The 15,924-nt window shown below is 42.1% G+C and overlaps 1 protein-coding gene across 2 annotated transcripts in view; it reads left to right on the forward strand.

Annotated features, from left to right (window-relative positions):
- Positions 1 to 15,924, forward strand: part of spg11 (SPG11 vesicle trafficking associated, spatacsin) — a 190,024-nt gene that overhangs the window by 55,559 nt on the left and 118,541 nt on the right. Inside the window, exons 10-15 of one of the 2 annotated variants that reach the window (XM_070858561.1) lie at positions 1,163 to 1,350; positions 4,053 to 4,229; positions 5,810 to 5,881; positions 11,215 to 11,333; positions 11,967 to 12,154; positions 15,149 to 15,347. In XM_070858561.1, coding sequence (XP_070714662.1) covers positions 1,163 to 1,350; positions 4,053 to 4,229; positions 5,810 to 5,881; positions 11,215 to 11,333; positions 11,967 to 12,154; positions 15,149 to 15,347 — 943 coding nt within the window. The remainder of the gene's footprint in view (positions 1 to 1,162; positions 1,351 to 4,052; positions 4,230 to 5,809; positions 5,882 to 11,214; positions 11,334 to 11,966; positions 12,155 to 15,148; positions 15,348 to 15,924) is intronic. The other variant, XM_070858562.1, reaches the window with a different exon arrangement.

The following is a 15,924-nucleotide window of genomic DNA, read 5'->3' on the forward strand; positions in this document are numbered from 1 at the left end:
CCCACTGGGTCCCAATCCCTTGCATTTCTGCCCCCACAGCCCATTTGCTTCATTTCCTCTGTTACTGAACCCCACTGACTGCATTTTTCATCTACCTTCTCCTTCTGGCTGGATTTCCCTTGTCTTTGATGGCTGGTTAATGTGTGCCCCGATTTCCCTACGTCAGAATCCCCCTTCGTTAGCATACCTTCCTCTACCACCTGCAATCTTCTTCCTTCTCTCCCCACAGCCCCATATTGGTTCCATTAACCCATAAAAGGTTCAACTATGTCTTGACAACCTATTTCTCATAGTTTTCTTTTAATATCCCACTATAATTATCAATTGCCTTTTTAAACCTATTATTTGTTCTAGCGTCTCCATTTATCCAAGGAACCCCAGCCTTTGATGCACCTCCTTTATTCCTAGTTGGAATGCATTTAATTGTCACCATATCCATCTAGTATGTAAATAATTCCCACATCTAGTCTGGTGTTTGCTCTACCGTTTTCCCCCATAAGTTAATCTTGAGCTAGACCCCCTTTCATCCCACTGAAATTAGCTAATATCCAGTCCATCTTTATCTTTAACTCTCTTTTTCAATGTAAATTTAATTAGGTTTGCACAACTATTTCCAAACGTGCTACATAGTATGTAGAAAAACAATCTTCAAAACACTTCACTATATACATTGGTGGTTAATATTCAGGTCACATTTATTATCTGACACTGAATATTAATCACCGATGTATATAGTGAAGCGTTTTGAAGATATTTTTTCTACATACTATGTCGTACATGGGTCTTTTTTAATTTAAAATATATATCGTACCATTTCTATTAAATATATATATTTTGCAATCAATCTTTCCTTCTACTGGAAAGTGTCTTTTTTAAAAAAGAATTGTTCTCTGGTTGTGGATGTTGCCGGCAAGTTGGCCATTTATTGCCCTTGAGAAGTTGGCAGTGTGCGGTGTGCTTGAACCGCTGCAGTTCTTGTGGTGATCGTTCCCCCTCGATGATGTTAGGTAGGGAATTCAAGGATTTGGACCCAGCAACATTGAAGAAACAGCATTATGTGTCCCAAGTTATAATGGTGTGAGATTTAGTTGTTCCTTCCCCTGATATTTTATAATTATTAAATAATATCCTCTCTTTTTGTTGTTGCCACAACCATCTTTAGAGTTGGACGAGGACAAGCAAAAATGTGTGGATTATCTCACGGGTTATATTATCAAGCTCCGTAAATTTATGAAGAAATATCCTCGAACACCACCAAACGAGGTTGTAACCAGTGACTGTCTGGATGAAGAAAACGCATTACCTGATGGTTATCAGACTTATGGGAAGTGGAAGAATCTAAATACTAATGTGAGTACTTGGATCTGTAACCAGTTAACTTGTGATGTATTTTGAAACTAATTGCATCGAGTATACAACACAGAAACAGGCCATTTGGCCCAGCTGGTCTATACAAGCCTCCTCCCACCCCTCTTCATCTCGCCCCATCACCATATCCTTCTATTCCTTCCTCCTTCATGTGTTTATCCAGCTTCCCCTTAAATGCATGTAAACTATTTGTCTCAACCACTCCGTGGTAGTGAGTTCCACATTCTCACCACTCTGGGTAAGGACATTTCTTCTGAATTCCCTATTGGATTTATTAGTGACTACCTTATATTAATGACCCCTAGTTCTGGTCTCCCCCACAAGTGGAAACATCTTCTCTATGTCCCCCTATCGAACTCTTTCATAGTCTTAAAGACCTCTACCAGGTCACCCCTCAACCTTCTCTTTTCTTTCTAGGAAAAAGAGCCCCATCCTGTTGAGCCTTTCCTGATGAGCATATCCTCTCGGTTTTGGTATCTTTTTGCACCTTCTCCAGTGCCTCTATCCTTTTTTATAATATGGAGACCAGAACTGTTCACAGTACTTAAGTGTGATCTGACCACAGTTGGATAGAAGTTTAACATAACTTCTGCTTTTCAATTCTGTCCCTGTAGAAATGAACCCTAATACGTGATTTGCTTTTTTTTAATGGCCTTATTGGCCTGAGTTGCTACTTTTAGTGATTTGAGTATCTGTACCCCTAGATCCCTTTGCTCCTCTGCCCCATTTACACACTTATTTTCCAAGCAGTATGTGGAATCCTTATTCTCCCTACCAAAATGCACTATCTCACACTTGTCTCTACTGAAATTAATTTGCTAATTGCATATCTAATGCTGCTTTGTTTGAGAAATAATTAGTGTCATACTGTAATAAATGGGTATGGCAATGTTATTTTGCTGAACTATTAATTCAGAGAGCGAGAGTTCAAATCCCACCATGACAATTTTAAGAATATGAGTTCAGTTCAAAAAAAGTAATCTGGAAATAAAAAGCTGGTATCAGTACGTGGCCCATTGAAGGGTTTACGTAAAAACTCAACTGGTTCACTAATGTCCTTTTAGGGAAGGAAAGCTGACGTCTTCACCCGCTCTGGTCTATCTCTGACTCCCATGGTTGATTCTTTACTCTCCTTCTAAAGTGGCCTAGCAAGCCACTCCGTTCCATCAAACAGTTATGGGTAACTCGAGATGGGCAATAAATGCCAGTCTTGCCATTTTTTTTTTATTTAAAAAGTGATCTTTTGTAACGCAACCAAACTACTCCGGGCGCTGATTTCTTGGCTGGGGGATTGTCCTATGAGGAGAGATTGAGTAGACTAGGCCGATATTCTCTAGAGTTTAGAAGAATGAGCGATAATCTCATTGAAACATACAAAATTTTTACAGGGATTGACAGGGTAGCTGCAGGGAGGATATTTTCTCTGGCTGGGGAGTCTCGAACTAGGGGGTCACAACCTCAGAATAAGGGGTTGGCCATTTAGGACTGGGATGAGGAGAAACTTCTTCACTCAGAGGGTGGTGAATCTTTGAAATTCTCTACCCCAGAGGGCTGTGGCGGCTCAGTCGTTGAGTATATTCAAGACGGAGATTGATGGGTATTAAGGGAATCAAGGGATTATGGAGACAGTGCAGGAAAATGCAGTTGAGTTAGAAGATCAACCATGATCTTATTGAATGACAGAGTAGGCTCGAGGGGCCGAATGGCCTACTCCTGCTTCTAATTCTTCTGTTCTTATGACACCCTCTGGAGAAGTGGCTTGAATGTTGAGGAATTATCCTGGCATGGATGGGCTAGTACAATATTCCTATTAACATTTATTGAGTAATTACCGCAGGAGTAAATATGCATCGGATCTAGATGACATTAAAGATAGGTTTATAAGAACAGAATTCTACCCCCCCTGCCCCCCTTTGTTTCTGTTTGTGGAAAATGGGATGTAAAGCCTGGGAGTATTTGGAAATAATGTCAGGTGAAAGCCATAAAAATGAAGTATATTTTATATAAACTATAAAGTCATCATATTGGCGGCAGGCAGAGCTGGGTAATGACTTTTGCTGATGGTAACTTACTTTCCAGCTGAGCAGAGAAATAAATCGGTCGTTGGTCTGTGTGATATATTCACAGAGCACAAGCACACACAGCTTCCTACATGGCAGGCAGCTCTCTCTGAAGCCTCTGGAATCTGCCTGGTTCTGTTTATTACTAACTCTGCAGTTGCAGTACACAATACAACCACATCCACAGTGTGGAGTTACAAACATTACAAGCTTACATACATTACAGTCTGCAGGTATCAGCACTTTGCTGCGGTCTTTATCACCTGGCCTTTATTGATTCCTTCTGCACTGCCCTGTTATAACCCTGCCACCCGCACCTTACTAACTCCCATTCCTTAACCTATATCCCAAAGATGGAATTTATACTTTTGTTGCAAAAGAGTGAGGATTAAATCAAGTACTTTGTGAAATTAAGTCCTCTGTGAATGACTGCAGTGCAAATTGAATCTGGATAACGATTCTTAAGCTTATAACTTTCTTCTCGCACTAACCCATTTATTTTAAGCGGGTTAACACGTGTGTTAAAGTAACAATGGGAAAATCTAGCATTGAGTGTTCAAATTTTATATTGTCGAAATACATTTTTGTTTACATTTGTGATTCTCTTGCTTTGACCTTTTGCAGGAAGTCATTCGCGATGCAATACTGAATAATCAGCTTCCTCGAGCTCAGGGCTACTTCAGAGCCCAACAGAAACCTACCAAGAACCTGAACAAACTCGTGCAAGCTGGTTTAAACCTGACCCACGATTGTCTTTTAAGAAAAGACCTGCAGGAGGCTAGGGAACTTCTAAAGAACATGGTAAGTTCTGAAGTCTTGCAAAAAAAAAAAAAGAAAATATGATGGGACTGTTCACCCAGTTCTGCTGTAAAATTAACAGTGAGAGCTGCTGCAAATATTTACAGCACACATTGACAGAAAATGGAGGTGAATAAAAATTTCAGAACTCATCGTACGATTTAATGATCCTGATCTGACTTTTGAAATCAAGGAACTTGTCGTGTCAGTTAATTTTCATTTTATCGATTACAATAACCTTGATTACACAGGATATACAACACAGAAACAGGCCATTCAGCCCAACCAGTCCATGCCAGCATTTCTGCTCCACTCGAGCCTCCTCCCGTCTTTCCTCATCTAACTCTATCAGCATAACCCTCTATTCCCTTCTCCCCCATATGCTTGTCCAGCCTCCCTTTAAATGCATCGATACTATTCGCTTCAACCACTCTCTGTTTAAAGAAGTTTCTTTCTGAATTCCCTTTTGGATTTGTCTGTCTCTCTCTGTCTCTCTCTCTCTGTCTCAACTTTTCATGAAAGAAAGACCTCTATTATGTAACCCTCAGCCCTCTATTTTCAAGAGAAGAGAGACCCAGCCTGTTCATCCTTTCCTGATATGTATACCCTCGCATTTTTGGTATCGTCGTCCTTGTAAATCTTCTCTGCACCCTTTCCAGTCAGTTAAAAATTACAATTTAAAAAAAAACATTATTTTTTTTTTACATATGTTTGTTCATGATAAGGTAATACCTTATCCCCAATTGAGAACCCCAATCTTTATTTTGCTCTCTAACATTTTTAAACAGTCCGAATAAAAGCAGCTTCTCATTTGTGAGAATTCTGCAATGTGATTGGCTGCTTAGACAGCTTGTTGATGTTACAGCAGCCCGTGTTGGGGAATTCCCACTACACTGCGCTGTAATCAATTGCGCATCGAAAAAGGCAAACTTCTCGCCTCGGAGATCTCTCTGGGCAACTTTCTTCGGGGCCAGCGGTGAACGCCTTTGCCTCGCCGCTGGCCGCAAATTCTGGCCCAATATTGATGTTGAGAAGAGAAGCAAAGCAGCCACTTCATTCTGTTTAGTTGTGCTTGTATGTTTGTCTCTAAAGGCTAAAAAAAGAAAGAGAGTGCATTTGTATAGTGCCTCTCATGTCCTCGCAATGACCCGGAGTGCTTCAGAGACAATAAAATGGAGTCACCATTGTTGTGCAGATAAACATGCCAGCCAATTTGCATACTGCAAGGCTCCGTAAATAGCAGCTGAGATAAGTGCTGTCATGAAGAGGGAGAAATCTAGCTGCTGCGCATAGGAGTGCACAGATTTATACCGAGTTCCCATTCTCCATGTGTTGCTGCAGAGAGTTGCTGAGGGAGCACTAGGCATCCCCTCACAGGCATAGGGGACATCCGAGGGTCAGTTGTCACAAGGCTGCTTGTGATCATTCCCCAGCAGGTACGATTTGAGAGCAGCAGAGATAGGAGCCTCGGAGAAGGTTAGTTGTAGGAAGGGTGAAAGGGGTAAAAATAATGCTTTAAATGGGGTCGAATTGGAGGGGGATCTGCTTCCAGAAACAGTACTAATGTTCCTCTTTGATTTTAGGGGTTTGATGTGAAGAAACAGCTGCGCCGTATCTGCTGCTACACAGCTGATCGAGATCTTCGTGATTTCCTGGTAAGAAATCTATTATTATGAATGAGCTGTGTCAGAACATCTCATTTGACCAAACAGCCTGAAGAAATTTGTTTCAATAAGGTGTGTTTTCGGCAGTGAAGTGGAAATACGTATCGGGGCATCACTGTGCAACTTCAGTGGTAGAACACGGGGTACTGTCGTAACTTCTCTTTCCCCTCCCTTCCTTTCCTGAAGGTTGCTGATTCGTGCAAAGATGCAGTTTGACAGACGGCAGCAATGTTCCCTGTAATTGTTTTTTGGGCCGTGCGGCCCATTCAAAAGTCTGCACATGCACGTTTTTTCCCCCAATGTAAAAGCCGGCTCACCGGCTGCACGGGACCCCTGGAGTGCTGCATGGCTGCACAGGTTAAAGGGAACATTGGTTGGTCGCCCTCCAATATTTCACCCTGTTTATTTATTCCTGTTTGAGCCTAAACCAGAGTGTGAGTCGTCCTCACCTCACCTCACCTCACCTCACCTCACCTCACCTCACCTAACCTAACCTAACCTGATCCTGTACACACGCACGCATCTTCATTGAACATTTCCCACATTACAACAATGACTACACTCCAAAAGTACTTCATTGGCTGTAAAGCGCTTTGAGACGTCTGGTGGTCGTGAAAGGCGCTATATAAATGCAAGTCTTTAATATAAAAAGATGGGAATAAGGAAGGACAAATGATTTGTCTCATTGTTTAAGCAAACATACAGGACAGGCTCAGACTTCTTTCATCTCTCCCTGCATGAATTAACTGGATGATAATTAGATACACAGCAACATTTTATAATGTATACTAAAATGTCTGGAATTTAGTATAATAAATAGTATTTTTCTTTCCTGTCTCTTCCCCACACCCTCTCGTTCCCCACCCCCCAAAAAAAATTACATTAAACACTTCAAGCTAGATATTTTTCTTGTAAATCCCTGATCAAGGCAAATGTTAGCATGTGGAAAGTGAACGCTGTTTCAGACTGAAAAGGAAAGTTGTAGCAAATCTTATCTGATTACCGTATTTGGCATTTTTTCAATGTAAACTGCTTACTTAATGCTGAGATGATTGACCCCAGATTCCAGTTAGCAAAAGGACAAATGAAATATATGGGTTGTATGCCCAGACAAATTAGCGTATTGGGACTGTTTTTTTTTTGCCTGTTGCTATGTACGTTACTCACCTCATTTGCTAATTGGAGCCGTGGTGTTTTAGTTTAACTTGTTCGGAATTTCATGCAAAATGTTTCTCCCTGTTGGAGAGGAAAGGGTAGGGAAATGGTATTAGGGTAGCTCCTGTTTAAGAGCTATAACTCGATGAGCAACCTCTGTGTTACAGTTTCTGATAAGGTCCCTGGTTGCTCTGGGTGCACCCCAGTTAGCAGTCAGAAACATGACCATGTCATGGTAATTGCATGTTGTTCCTGAACTGTCGGTGCAGCCAGGTTTTTCTGAGTCAGTCTCCATTCTTGTGTCTTTTTATTTTGTTTTTATTCCTTTCCATTTTTCCTTCCCTCACTATTTTTGTGGTGGTTCTTGGCTAATGACTGACTAAATTGGCAACGGCCTGTTGGTTTCCAGCTGTTGGAAACTCTGAGATTCCTAATATATTGCAGTTGATTTCTCTGTCTTTTTAAAAAAGACAAAACTGAACCACTCAGAGTATCAAGTTTGGTGATTGTGGGTGTGGGCATAAAGTAGGGGCTTTACCTTCATTGCTCTCGGGTTACATGTTTAGTTTCATCAGCTTATCCACATACATTTTGTAGGAAAATCAGGCAAGGTACCTAGAAAGAAGAAAGAATGAAAGAAAGATCAGCGCTTTTTACAAAACCAGGACGCCCCAAAGCGCTTTACAGCCAATAAAGAACTTTTGGAGTGTAGTCACTGTTGTAATGCAGGAAACACGGCAGCAAATTTGCAAGCTCCCACAAACAGCAATGAGACAGTGAAGAGATGAGTTGTTTTAGTGATGTTGGTTGAGGGCTAAGTATCGACCAGGACACCGGGGATAACTCCCCTGCTCTTCTTCAAAATAGTATCATGGATCTTTTACGTTCACCTGAGAGGGTAGATGGGACCTCTGTTTAACGTCTCATCTGAAAGACGGCACCTCCGACAGTATAGCACTCCCTCAGTACTGCACTAGGATGTCTCTGCAAGATCCTATAAATCCCCTGGGAGGACAGACGCACCAACATTAGCATCCTCGACCAGGCCAACATCCCCAGTATCGAAGCACTGACCACACTTGATCAGCTCCGCTGGGCGGGCCACATTGTCCGCATGCCAGACACGAGGCTTCCAAAGCAAGCGCTCTACTCGGAACTCCTTCACGGCAAACGAGCCAAAGGTGGGCAGAGGAAACGTTACAAGGACACCCACCAAAGCCTCCCTGATAAATGCAACATCCCCACTGACACCTGGGAATCCCTGGCCAAAGACCGCCCTAAGTGGAGGAAGTGCATCTGGAAAGACGCTGAGTACCTCGAGTCTCATCGCCAAGAGCATGCAGAAATCAAGTGCAGGCAGCAGAAGGAGCGTGCGGCAAACTTGTCCCACCCACCCCTTCCCTCAACTACTGTCTGTCCCACCTGTGACAGGGACTGTGGCTCTCGTATTGGACTGTTCAGCCACCTAAGGACTCATTTTTTAGAGTGGAGGCAAGTCTTCCTCGATTCTGAGGGAATGCCTATGATGTTGATGACTGCACTGGACTGTCAGCTTAGATTATGTGCTCAAGTTTAAACATGCTGCATGAAAGCAGACTAATGTTTGTTCGATTTAGAATTGATTTGTCCTCCAGAATGGTTGAGAGACTTGTGCTTTTTTTATTGAGTTTTGCCACCTTTCTTTAAAAAAAAATTACGAAGATTGAAAAAAAATTGATTTCTCTTTTTCCTTTGATTTTCTGAAATGCTAGAGCTGTTGGCCGTCATAAGAGACGGGAGAAGCCTGAAAATGACTGCGTACCTTGTATTGTACGAATGCTGAAGAAGTTTGCATAAAACTTCCCTCCTCTTTAATGGAGCATTAACTCTTCAATTTAAGAGGATTAACACCTATGTTAAATTAGCGAGTGGGAAACTTGATACAAGTGCATTAAGCGTTCGTACAATAACATTGCTCTCACTAATCTGCAGGCTCTAGTCGTCAAAGATGTGGTTCATTGGTGTTGTTAACACTGTTCCCTTGTGTTGTCAGGAATGCATTCCCTGAAACCTGTGTCTTCAAAAATGTATTATTGAAAACTCCGAGCAAAGAATGTAATCATAATTCCTTGCAATATTGCTATCTATTTTTGTGAGGCTGTGATTGTTTTTTAGACCCTGCCCCCATCCCCAGTCTCCTGGGACCGCACAGTTCCCGCACTTCCATTGATGTTGCCCAAAACTGGCTTCTGAGATGCAAGTAACAGCGGCCTGCGTCTGACTTTTGCTCTAGTTGTTCCCTTCCCAAGTGCAGCACAGCTTCTTGGAATGAGGTAGTCTCCCCATCAGCACCATATGTTTTAAAACAAAAAGCCTAACATTGTGTGCGTGGTGTAATGTCCTGATGAGGAATTGGCCTCTTTCAAGTCCCTGTCAAGAATCTTCCCAGTTCAACAATATTCTGCATGTTTACTGAAATCTGCTTTATAATGCTTGCCAATTTATAGAATTAGTTTGCAGCTGCATTCGGAAAGACTCGACTAGATATTTTGGAAGTACTGCAAAAGGACATAGAAACATAGAACATAGAAAAATAGGTGCAGGAGTAGGCCATTTGGCCCTTCGAGCCTGCACCGCCATTCAATAAGATCATGGCTGATCATTCCTTCAGTACCCCATTCCTGCTTTCCCTCCATACCCCTTGATCCCCTTAATCATAAGAGCCATATCTAACTCCCTCTTGAATATATCCAGTGAACTGGTATCAACAACTCTCTGCGGTAGGGAATTCCACAGGTTAACAACTCTGAGTGAAGATGTTTCTCCTCATCTCAGTCCTAAATGGTTTACCCCTTATCCTAACACTATGTCCCCTGGTTCTGGACTTTCCCAACATCGGGAACATTCTTCCCGCATCTAACCTGTCCAGTTCCGTCAGAATCTTATGTTTCTATGAGATCCCCTCTCATCCTTCTAAACTCCAGTGAATAAAGGCCCAGTTGATCCAGTCACTCCTCATATGACAGCCCAGCCATCCCTGGAATCAGTCTGGTGAACCTTCGCTGCACTCCCTCAATAGCAAGAACGCCCTTCCTCAGACTAGGAGACCAAAACTGAACACAATATTCCAAGTGAGGCCTCACTAAGGCCCTGTACAACTGCAGTAAGACCTCCCTGCTTCTATATTCAAATCCCCTAGCTATGAAGGCCAACATATCATTTGCCTTCTTTACCGCCTGCTGTACCTGCATGCTCGCGTTCAGTGACAACAGGATAAGCCACAGTCTATACTGATCCGTGTGGTTTATTTTAGAAAATGGTAGATAATCAAAAATGGCCGCATGTTTTTTAATAAAAATTACCATTTTTAATTATCTACACATTTTCTAAACTTTCCCCACCCTTGTTGTTGTTGTCCCAATTGAATTGGGGAGGAGGCTGAAAGTAATTGTTTCTTCAGCTTGCATTTTGTACTGCAAGTTTAGCTTCAGAAACTGCCGCGCACTGATAAGCTTGTAGTACAAGTCTGGGGATGGAACCCGAGCTGACTCCACACACAAGTGAGGTGAGGTTCTCTAGAAAGGGGCGACTTGCACTGCTTCTGTCCTACGCAGCACAGAGTGTAATTGCGGTGCCGTATCAAACCAGGTTTACAAAGTGCTCGGGGGATCTGTTGAAACCACAAGGCACTTTTTAAACACGTTTGACATGATTTAAATGTCGGGAGTGACGACTCTCTCCCCTACACAGTCTCTAAACATTTAAGGATAGAACTTTCCAATCGGTAAGATCGTTCACACTAGGGTGGGATCCGTTAATGTAGGAACCAGGAAATTGGGCATTCAGCAATCTCGTCTGGTCCTGAGAGAAGTGTGTAAGATATTAAGTTGAGTAGAATAGGTTAGTCAGGAGTGCTGTTGAGTTAAACCAAGCCCAGGATAAATATCAGGAAGCACTTCCTTATGGAAAAAGTGGTCACTACCAGGAATGGCCTTCTGGATAGGGTGGGAATATAGGGTATGATTGGATAGCATAGGGCAAAAATTCTGGAATTATTCAAGAAGCACTTAAGTAACGTAATGGAGAGAACTGTCGGGTTCAGTGGACGGAATGAACAAGATGGAGTGAATGGTCTCCCTCCATCTGTTCTCGTCTTGTGTTTTTTCCTGATGAATTTCTCTCCTTTTCAGGTGGAAAGCCTCCAGGACTATTTATCTGGCGAAGAGAAGGAGATGGTGAAATTTGTTCACTTTGTAGAGAATCTGTATTCGTCCTCCGCACACCCCATGGAATGTCCTTTACATACCGGGTAAAGTTCAAAAATTTATGATGCACAATGGCTCACAGTGAATTACGAGGTGAAATGTTCCCTGCGTTGTCTTGAATGGAACAGCAGTTTCTGAGTGATGGCAGAAACCAGAGACTGGATTACTGCCTTAAGCTCCCTTTTAGATAATGTGTTTTACATATATATATATATATACATATCTCCTCACTATGTGGGTGGCAGTAAAGCAAAGGTGAAGGGCTAATAAAGGTGTTGATAGTTGACACCTTGCCAAAGCTGCTCTGCTAGGGCTGGTGGTGCACACTAAACTGATTCTCTACATTGCAGATTCAGCGTGCTGCTCCACAACGCCTGAGCAGTTTTGTAGTATAGGATGGAATCCTGCGATTTGCTTGCCCCTCTTAAACCTCGTGGTTTGAAATGTAGGAGAACTTTTCAATCTATTTCAATGAATGAGAAATTAATTGTACTCTCTAATGTGTTTTACCTTTGTGCGCTAAATGTTTTGATTGGTTGCATTTTCAGTGTTCTTCCTGGATGCTGAACAGCCAAATACTTTAGCATCGGTGCAATAATTTTCTTTGCAGCGACATATCCATCATCAACAATGAGCATATGTGTCATGAAAAATATTAATTCTGTGGGTCTTTCCAGCTTATTACAGGTTGAAAATATTGATCCCAGGTATGCTGCTATTCTGGAGCAAGTCGTGAGCTGTGAAGTTGGAACTGCTGAGCATTCACAAAGAGATCCAAACTCGTGTGTGGTCATATTGGATTGGGCCAGATGGTGGGATAAGGTTGCAAAGGAGCGAATTCAGTTATCTAAAGAATCGAATATAGGTAAGTTTAGTTTATACTGCATTTAGGCTGAACATAATTAACAGTGGCTTTGTGACAGCGTTTTGAATGCTTGTGTCAATCAGAGAAGTCGTTTTTTGGAACAGTTTTGTAACTCTGGTGTTTCCTACCATTCTAAAGGGCTAGAAGGGGTTTACATGGGATATACGGCACAGAAGCAGGCCATTCAGCCCAACCAGTCCATGCGGTGTTTATGCTGCACTCGAGCCTCCTCCCGTCTTTCCTCATCTAAATCTATCAGCATAACCCTCTATTCCCTTCTCCTCCATATACTTGTCCAGCCTCCCCTTAAATGCATCGATACTATTCGCTTCAACCACTCCCTGTGGCAGCGAGTTCCACATTCTCACCACTCTTTGGGTAAAGAAGTTTCTTCTGAATTCCCGATTGGATTTCTTGGTGACTAACGTATATTGATGGCCTCTAGTTATGCTCTTTCCACAAGTGGAAACATTCTCTCTCTATCCACTCTATCAAAGCCTTTCATCATTTTGAAGATCTCTATTAGGTCAACCCTCAGCCTTTTTTCAAGAGAAAAGGGACCCCAGCCTGTTCATCCTTTCCTGATAAGTATATACTTGTAAATCTTCTCTGCACCCTCTCCAGTGCCTCTATATCCTTTTTATGCTATGGCGACCAGAACTGTACGCTGTACTCTTAATTGTGGTCAAACCAAGGTTCGATACAGGTTTAGCATAACTTCCCTACTTTTCAATGTTGTTGGAGTCCTGAGCATAAATATTAAGGTGAGGGAATTTAACACCCACACTCAAGTTATTTTAAAACCTTATTGAAGACTGGGTTTAATTTAACTAAAGAGCTCTCTGAAGCAATTACAAAGTCCCAGCAAGTTATTCCAGCCATTTAGATTGTAATTCTTTGGCGGAGAGCTGTGAAAAGAAAACAGCATGCTTTTATACAGTGCCTTTCGTGACCTCAGGATGTCCCGAAGTACTTTTCAAACATAGTCACTGCTGTTATGTAATTAAACACAGCAGCCAATTTGCACACAGCAAGCTCCCACAAACAGTATTGAGATCAATGATCAATTAAACTGTTCTGGTGATGGTTGAGGGATAAATATTGGCCAGAATACTGAGAGAACTCCCCAGCTCTTCTAGTGTCATGGGATGCTTTATGCCTACCTGAGAGGCCTCGGTTTAACATATATCTGAAAGATGGCACCTCCGACAGTGCAGCACTCCCTCAGTACTGCACTGGGAGTGTCAGGTTGGATTTTGTGCTCAAATCTCTGGAGTGGGGCTCGAACCTTTGACCTTCTAACGCGGAGGCGAGAGTGTTACCCACGGAGCCAGGCCAACGCATATCGCGTGGTTTGCCACTAAAATTAACATTGGTAGCAAAGTCCAAACTAGGTAGCCAGAGGACTCTGCAAGCTTGTTGGTAAATCAAGTTCACCATCTGCTTCCCATTTGGAATATTCCTTTAAGGTTTTGCAGTCTTGCATCAAATCTGTTTTGAGGATCCCATCTCTCCCAAAGTCTTTGCTCACCCTCAAGTTAAAAATCCCTGATATAAAGTTGCTTTTGGTTTTAGAGCTGTCACAGCAACAAATGAACTAACCAGTGCTGTCCAGCTTCATACTTTGATTAATTTTGAGACTGAATCGAAATACAAGTGGTGATTTGAAGCTGTATCCTTCAGAAATGCATTTGTGCCTTATCTAAAGTGGTAGCATTTGTTTTATATAAGAACCATATGCGACACAGTTCCGATTCAGTGCTGGTATTTTTACTGAATGTTCCTACTATACCTTTGGTTACGGTAAAATAATGTAAATGCAGCACTGCCATAATTTTCTTTGAACATTATAGCCATTCTTAACCTTTTGATAATGTGAGACGTAATATACCCTTCTTAAACTTGAGTATCCAAAACAGATACTAATGTTGCTTTAACCAACATTTAACCTGTTGATACCAGAAATGCGAGGGTATACATATCAGGAAAGGATGAACAGGCTGGGTGTCTTTTCATTTGGAAAAAAGAAGGCTGAGGGGTGACCTAATAGAGATCTTTAAAATGATGAAAGGTTTTGATACAGTGGATACAGAGAGAGTGTTTCCACTTGTGGAGAAGAGCATAACTAGAGGCCATCAATATAAGATAGTCACCAAGAAATCCAATCAGGAATTCAGAAGAAACTTCTTTACCCAGAGAATGGTGAGAATGTGGAACTCGCTGCCACAAGGAGGGGTTGAGGCGAATAGTGTCGATGCATTTAAGGGGAGGCTAGACAAGCATATGGGGGAGAAGGGAATAGAGGGTTATGCTGATAGATTTAGATGAGGAAAGACCAGGGAAAGCTCGATTGGAGCATAAACGCCGGGTTGGGCTGAATGGCCTGTTTCTGTGCTGTATATCCTAATGTAATTTCAAAATGACACAAGATAAAAGCAGATATTAATGCCACTCGGCCCATCCTAACTTCTCCGTCCTGAAGAAAACCTACAGGCTACTCGCTAACCCTCTGCCCCGTGCAGCACAACCACAGCATCAAACTGTGTGTGTTTGGCTCCTACTCGGGAAATCCAATCCAGTGTTTTAATTGATCTTTGCGTGGAGAGCTTTGACAAGTGATAAGTTCGCTGTTCATCATTTCCACCCCATTGTTCCCTTCTCCTGTCGTCTTGTAATGTTTCAGATTTGTATCTCAATGGGGTCCCCTGTTGAGCAAGTGGAGCCTTATTTGTACAAGGTTTCCAAAACACTTCAATTCTCTGACACCAAACATCAGCCATATGGCTCTTCTCTGCTCTCTCTGGTGCTTCGGTCTCTCCTTTGTGCCTTGTCGGCCAAAATAAGGCACTGTAAATTTTTCATTCTGTTGCTTCGAGGTTAACTTTTTGATGTGATTGTGCTGTTCCAGGAACCATTCTCCTGTGTTGTTTTTAGGATGACCTTTTCTCACATGCGTTGCTGATTGGTGATACTGTTGCACACATCTCTTCACAGCAGTTCAGTCTTGTAGTCCCGAGGTACTGTGGACCTACCTCACTTCCAGGCATTGTTGGGACAGAATTTCTGACTGGATTGAAACCTTCCAGAGCGGTGAGAATTCTGCAACTTGGGTACCACTGACACCCGATACCGTGAATCAGAACACATGTTGCAGTAGCTACATGAGAAATGAGATACTGGACAAACTAGCACGGTAAATATATCTGTTTTCACTAATACTTGAGCCAACTTTAGCAACAAAGACATAGCAGGATGTTATTATTCAAACTGTCTGGAAGCTGCTCAAAAAACCCAGCTGATAATGGAGCGATTGAGTGAGCTGCAGCGTACCTTTATCAGTGACGCAGAGAATAGGTCCTTCTGCGTACTATAACTGTTCACATTGCCCATGTGATGAGTTCCTGATCTCAGCGTAGATTAATTAGAGAATTAATTATCCATGATTGTTGCAATCCTGTCCGTGAAAAATAGACATTGGCAGGTCGTTTAAACCATGCACTCGAGTACAGGTAGCGCGTTGGAGTTTAAAAAAAAAACAATTGTTAATGTATTTCCTCTTCTCTTTTTTAAAAAAAAAACAATTACGATTGTCAAATTTCGAGGATTGAGCTTCAGACAGTAATTCAATAGCTAAGTCAAAAGTTCTGCTGGTACAAAAGCAAAATCCTGCGGCTGCTAGAAATCTGAAATAAAAACAGAACATGCGGGAAACACTCAGCGGGTCAGGCAGCGTCTGTGGAGAGAGAAACAGAGTTAATGTTTCAGGTCGA

Source organism: Pristiophorus japonicus, chromosome 17 (genome assembly GCF_044704955.1).
Source record: "Pristiophorus japonicus isolate sPriJap1 chromosome 17, sPriJap1.hap1, whole genome shotgun sequence".
Classification (NCBI taxonomy): domain Eukaryota; kingdom Metazoa; phylum Chordata; class Chondrichthyes; family Pristiophoridae; genus Pristiophorus; species Pristiophorus japonicus.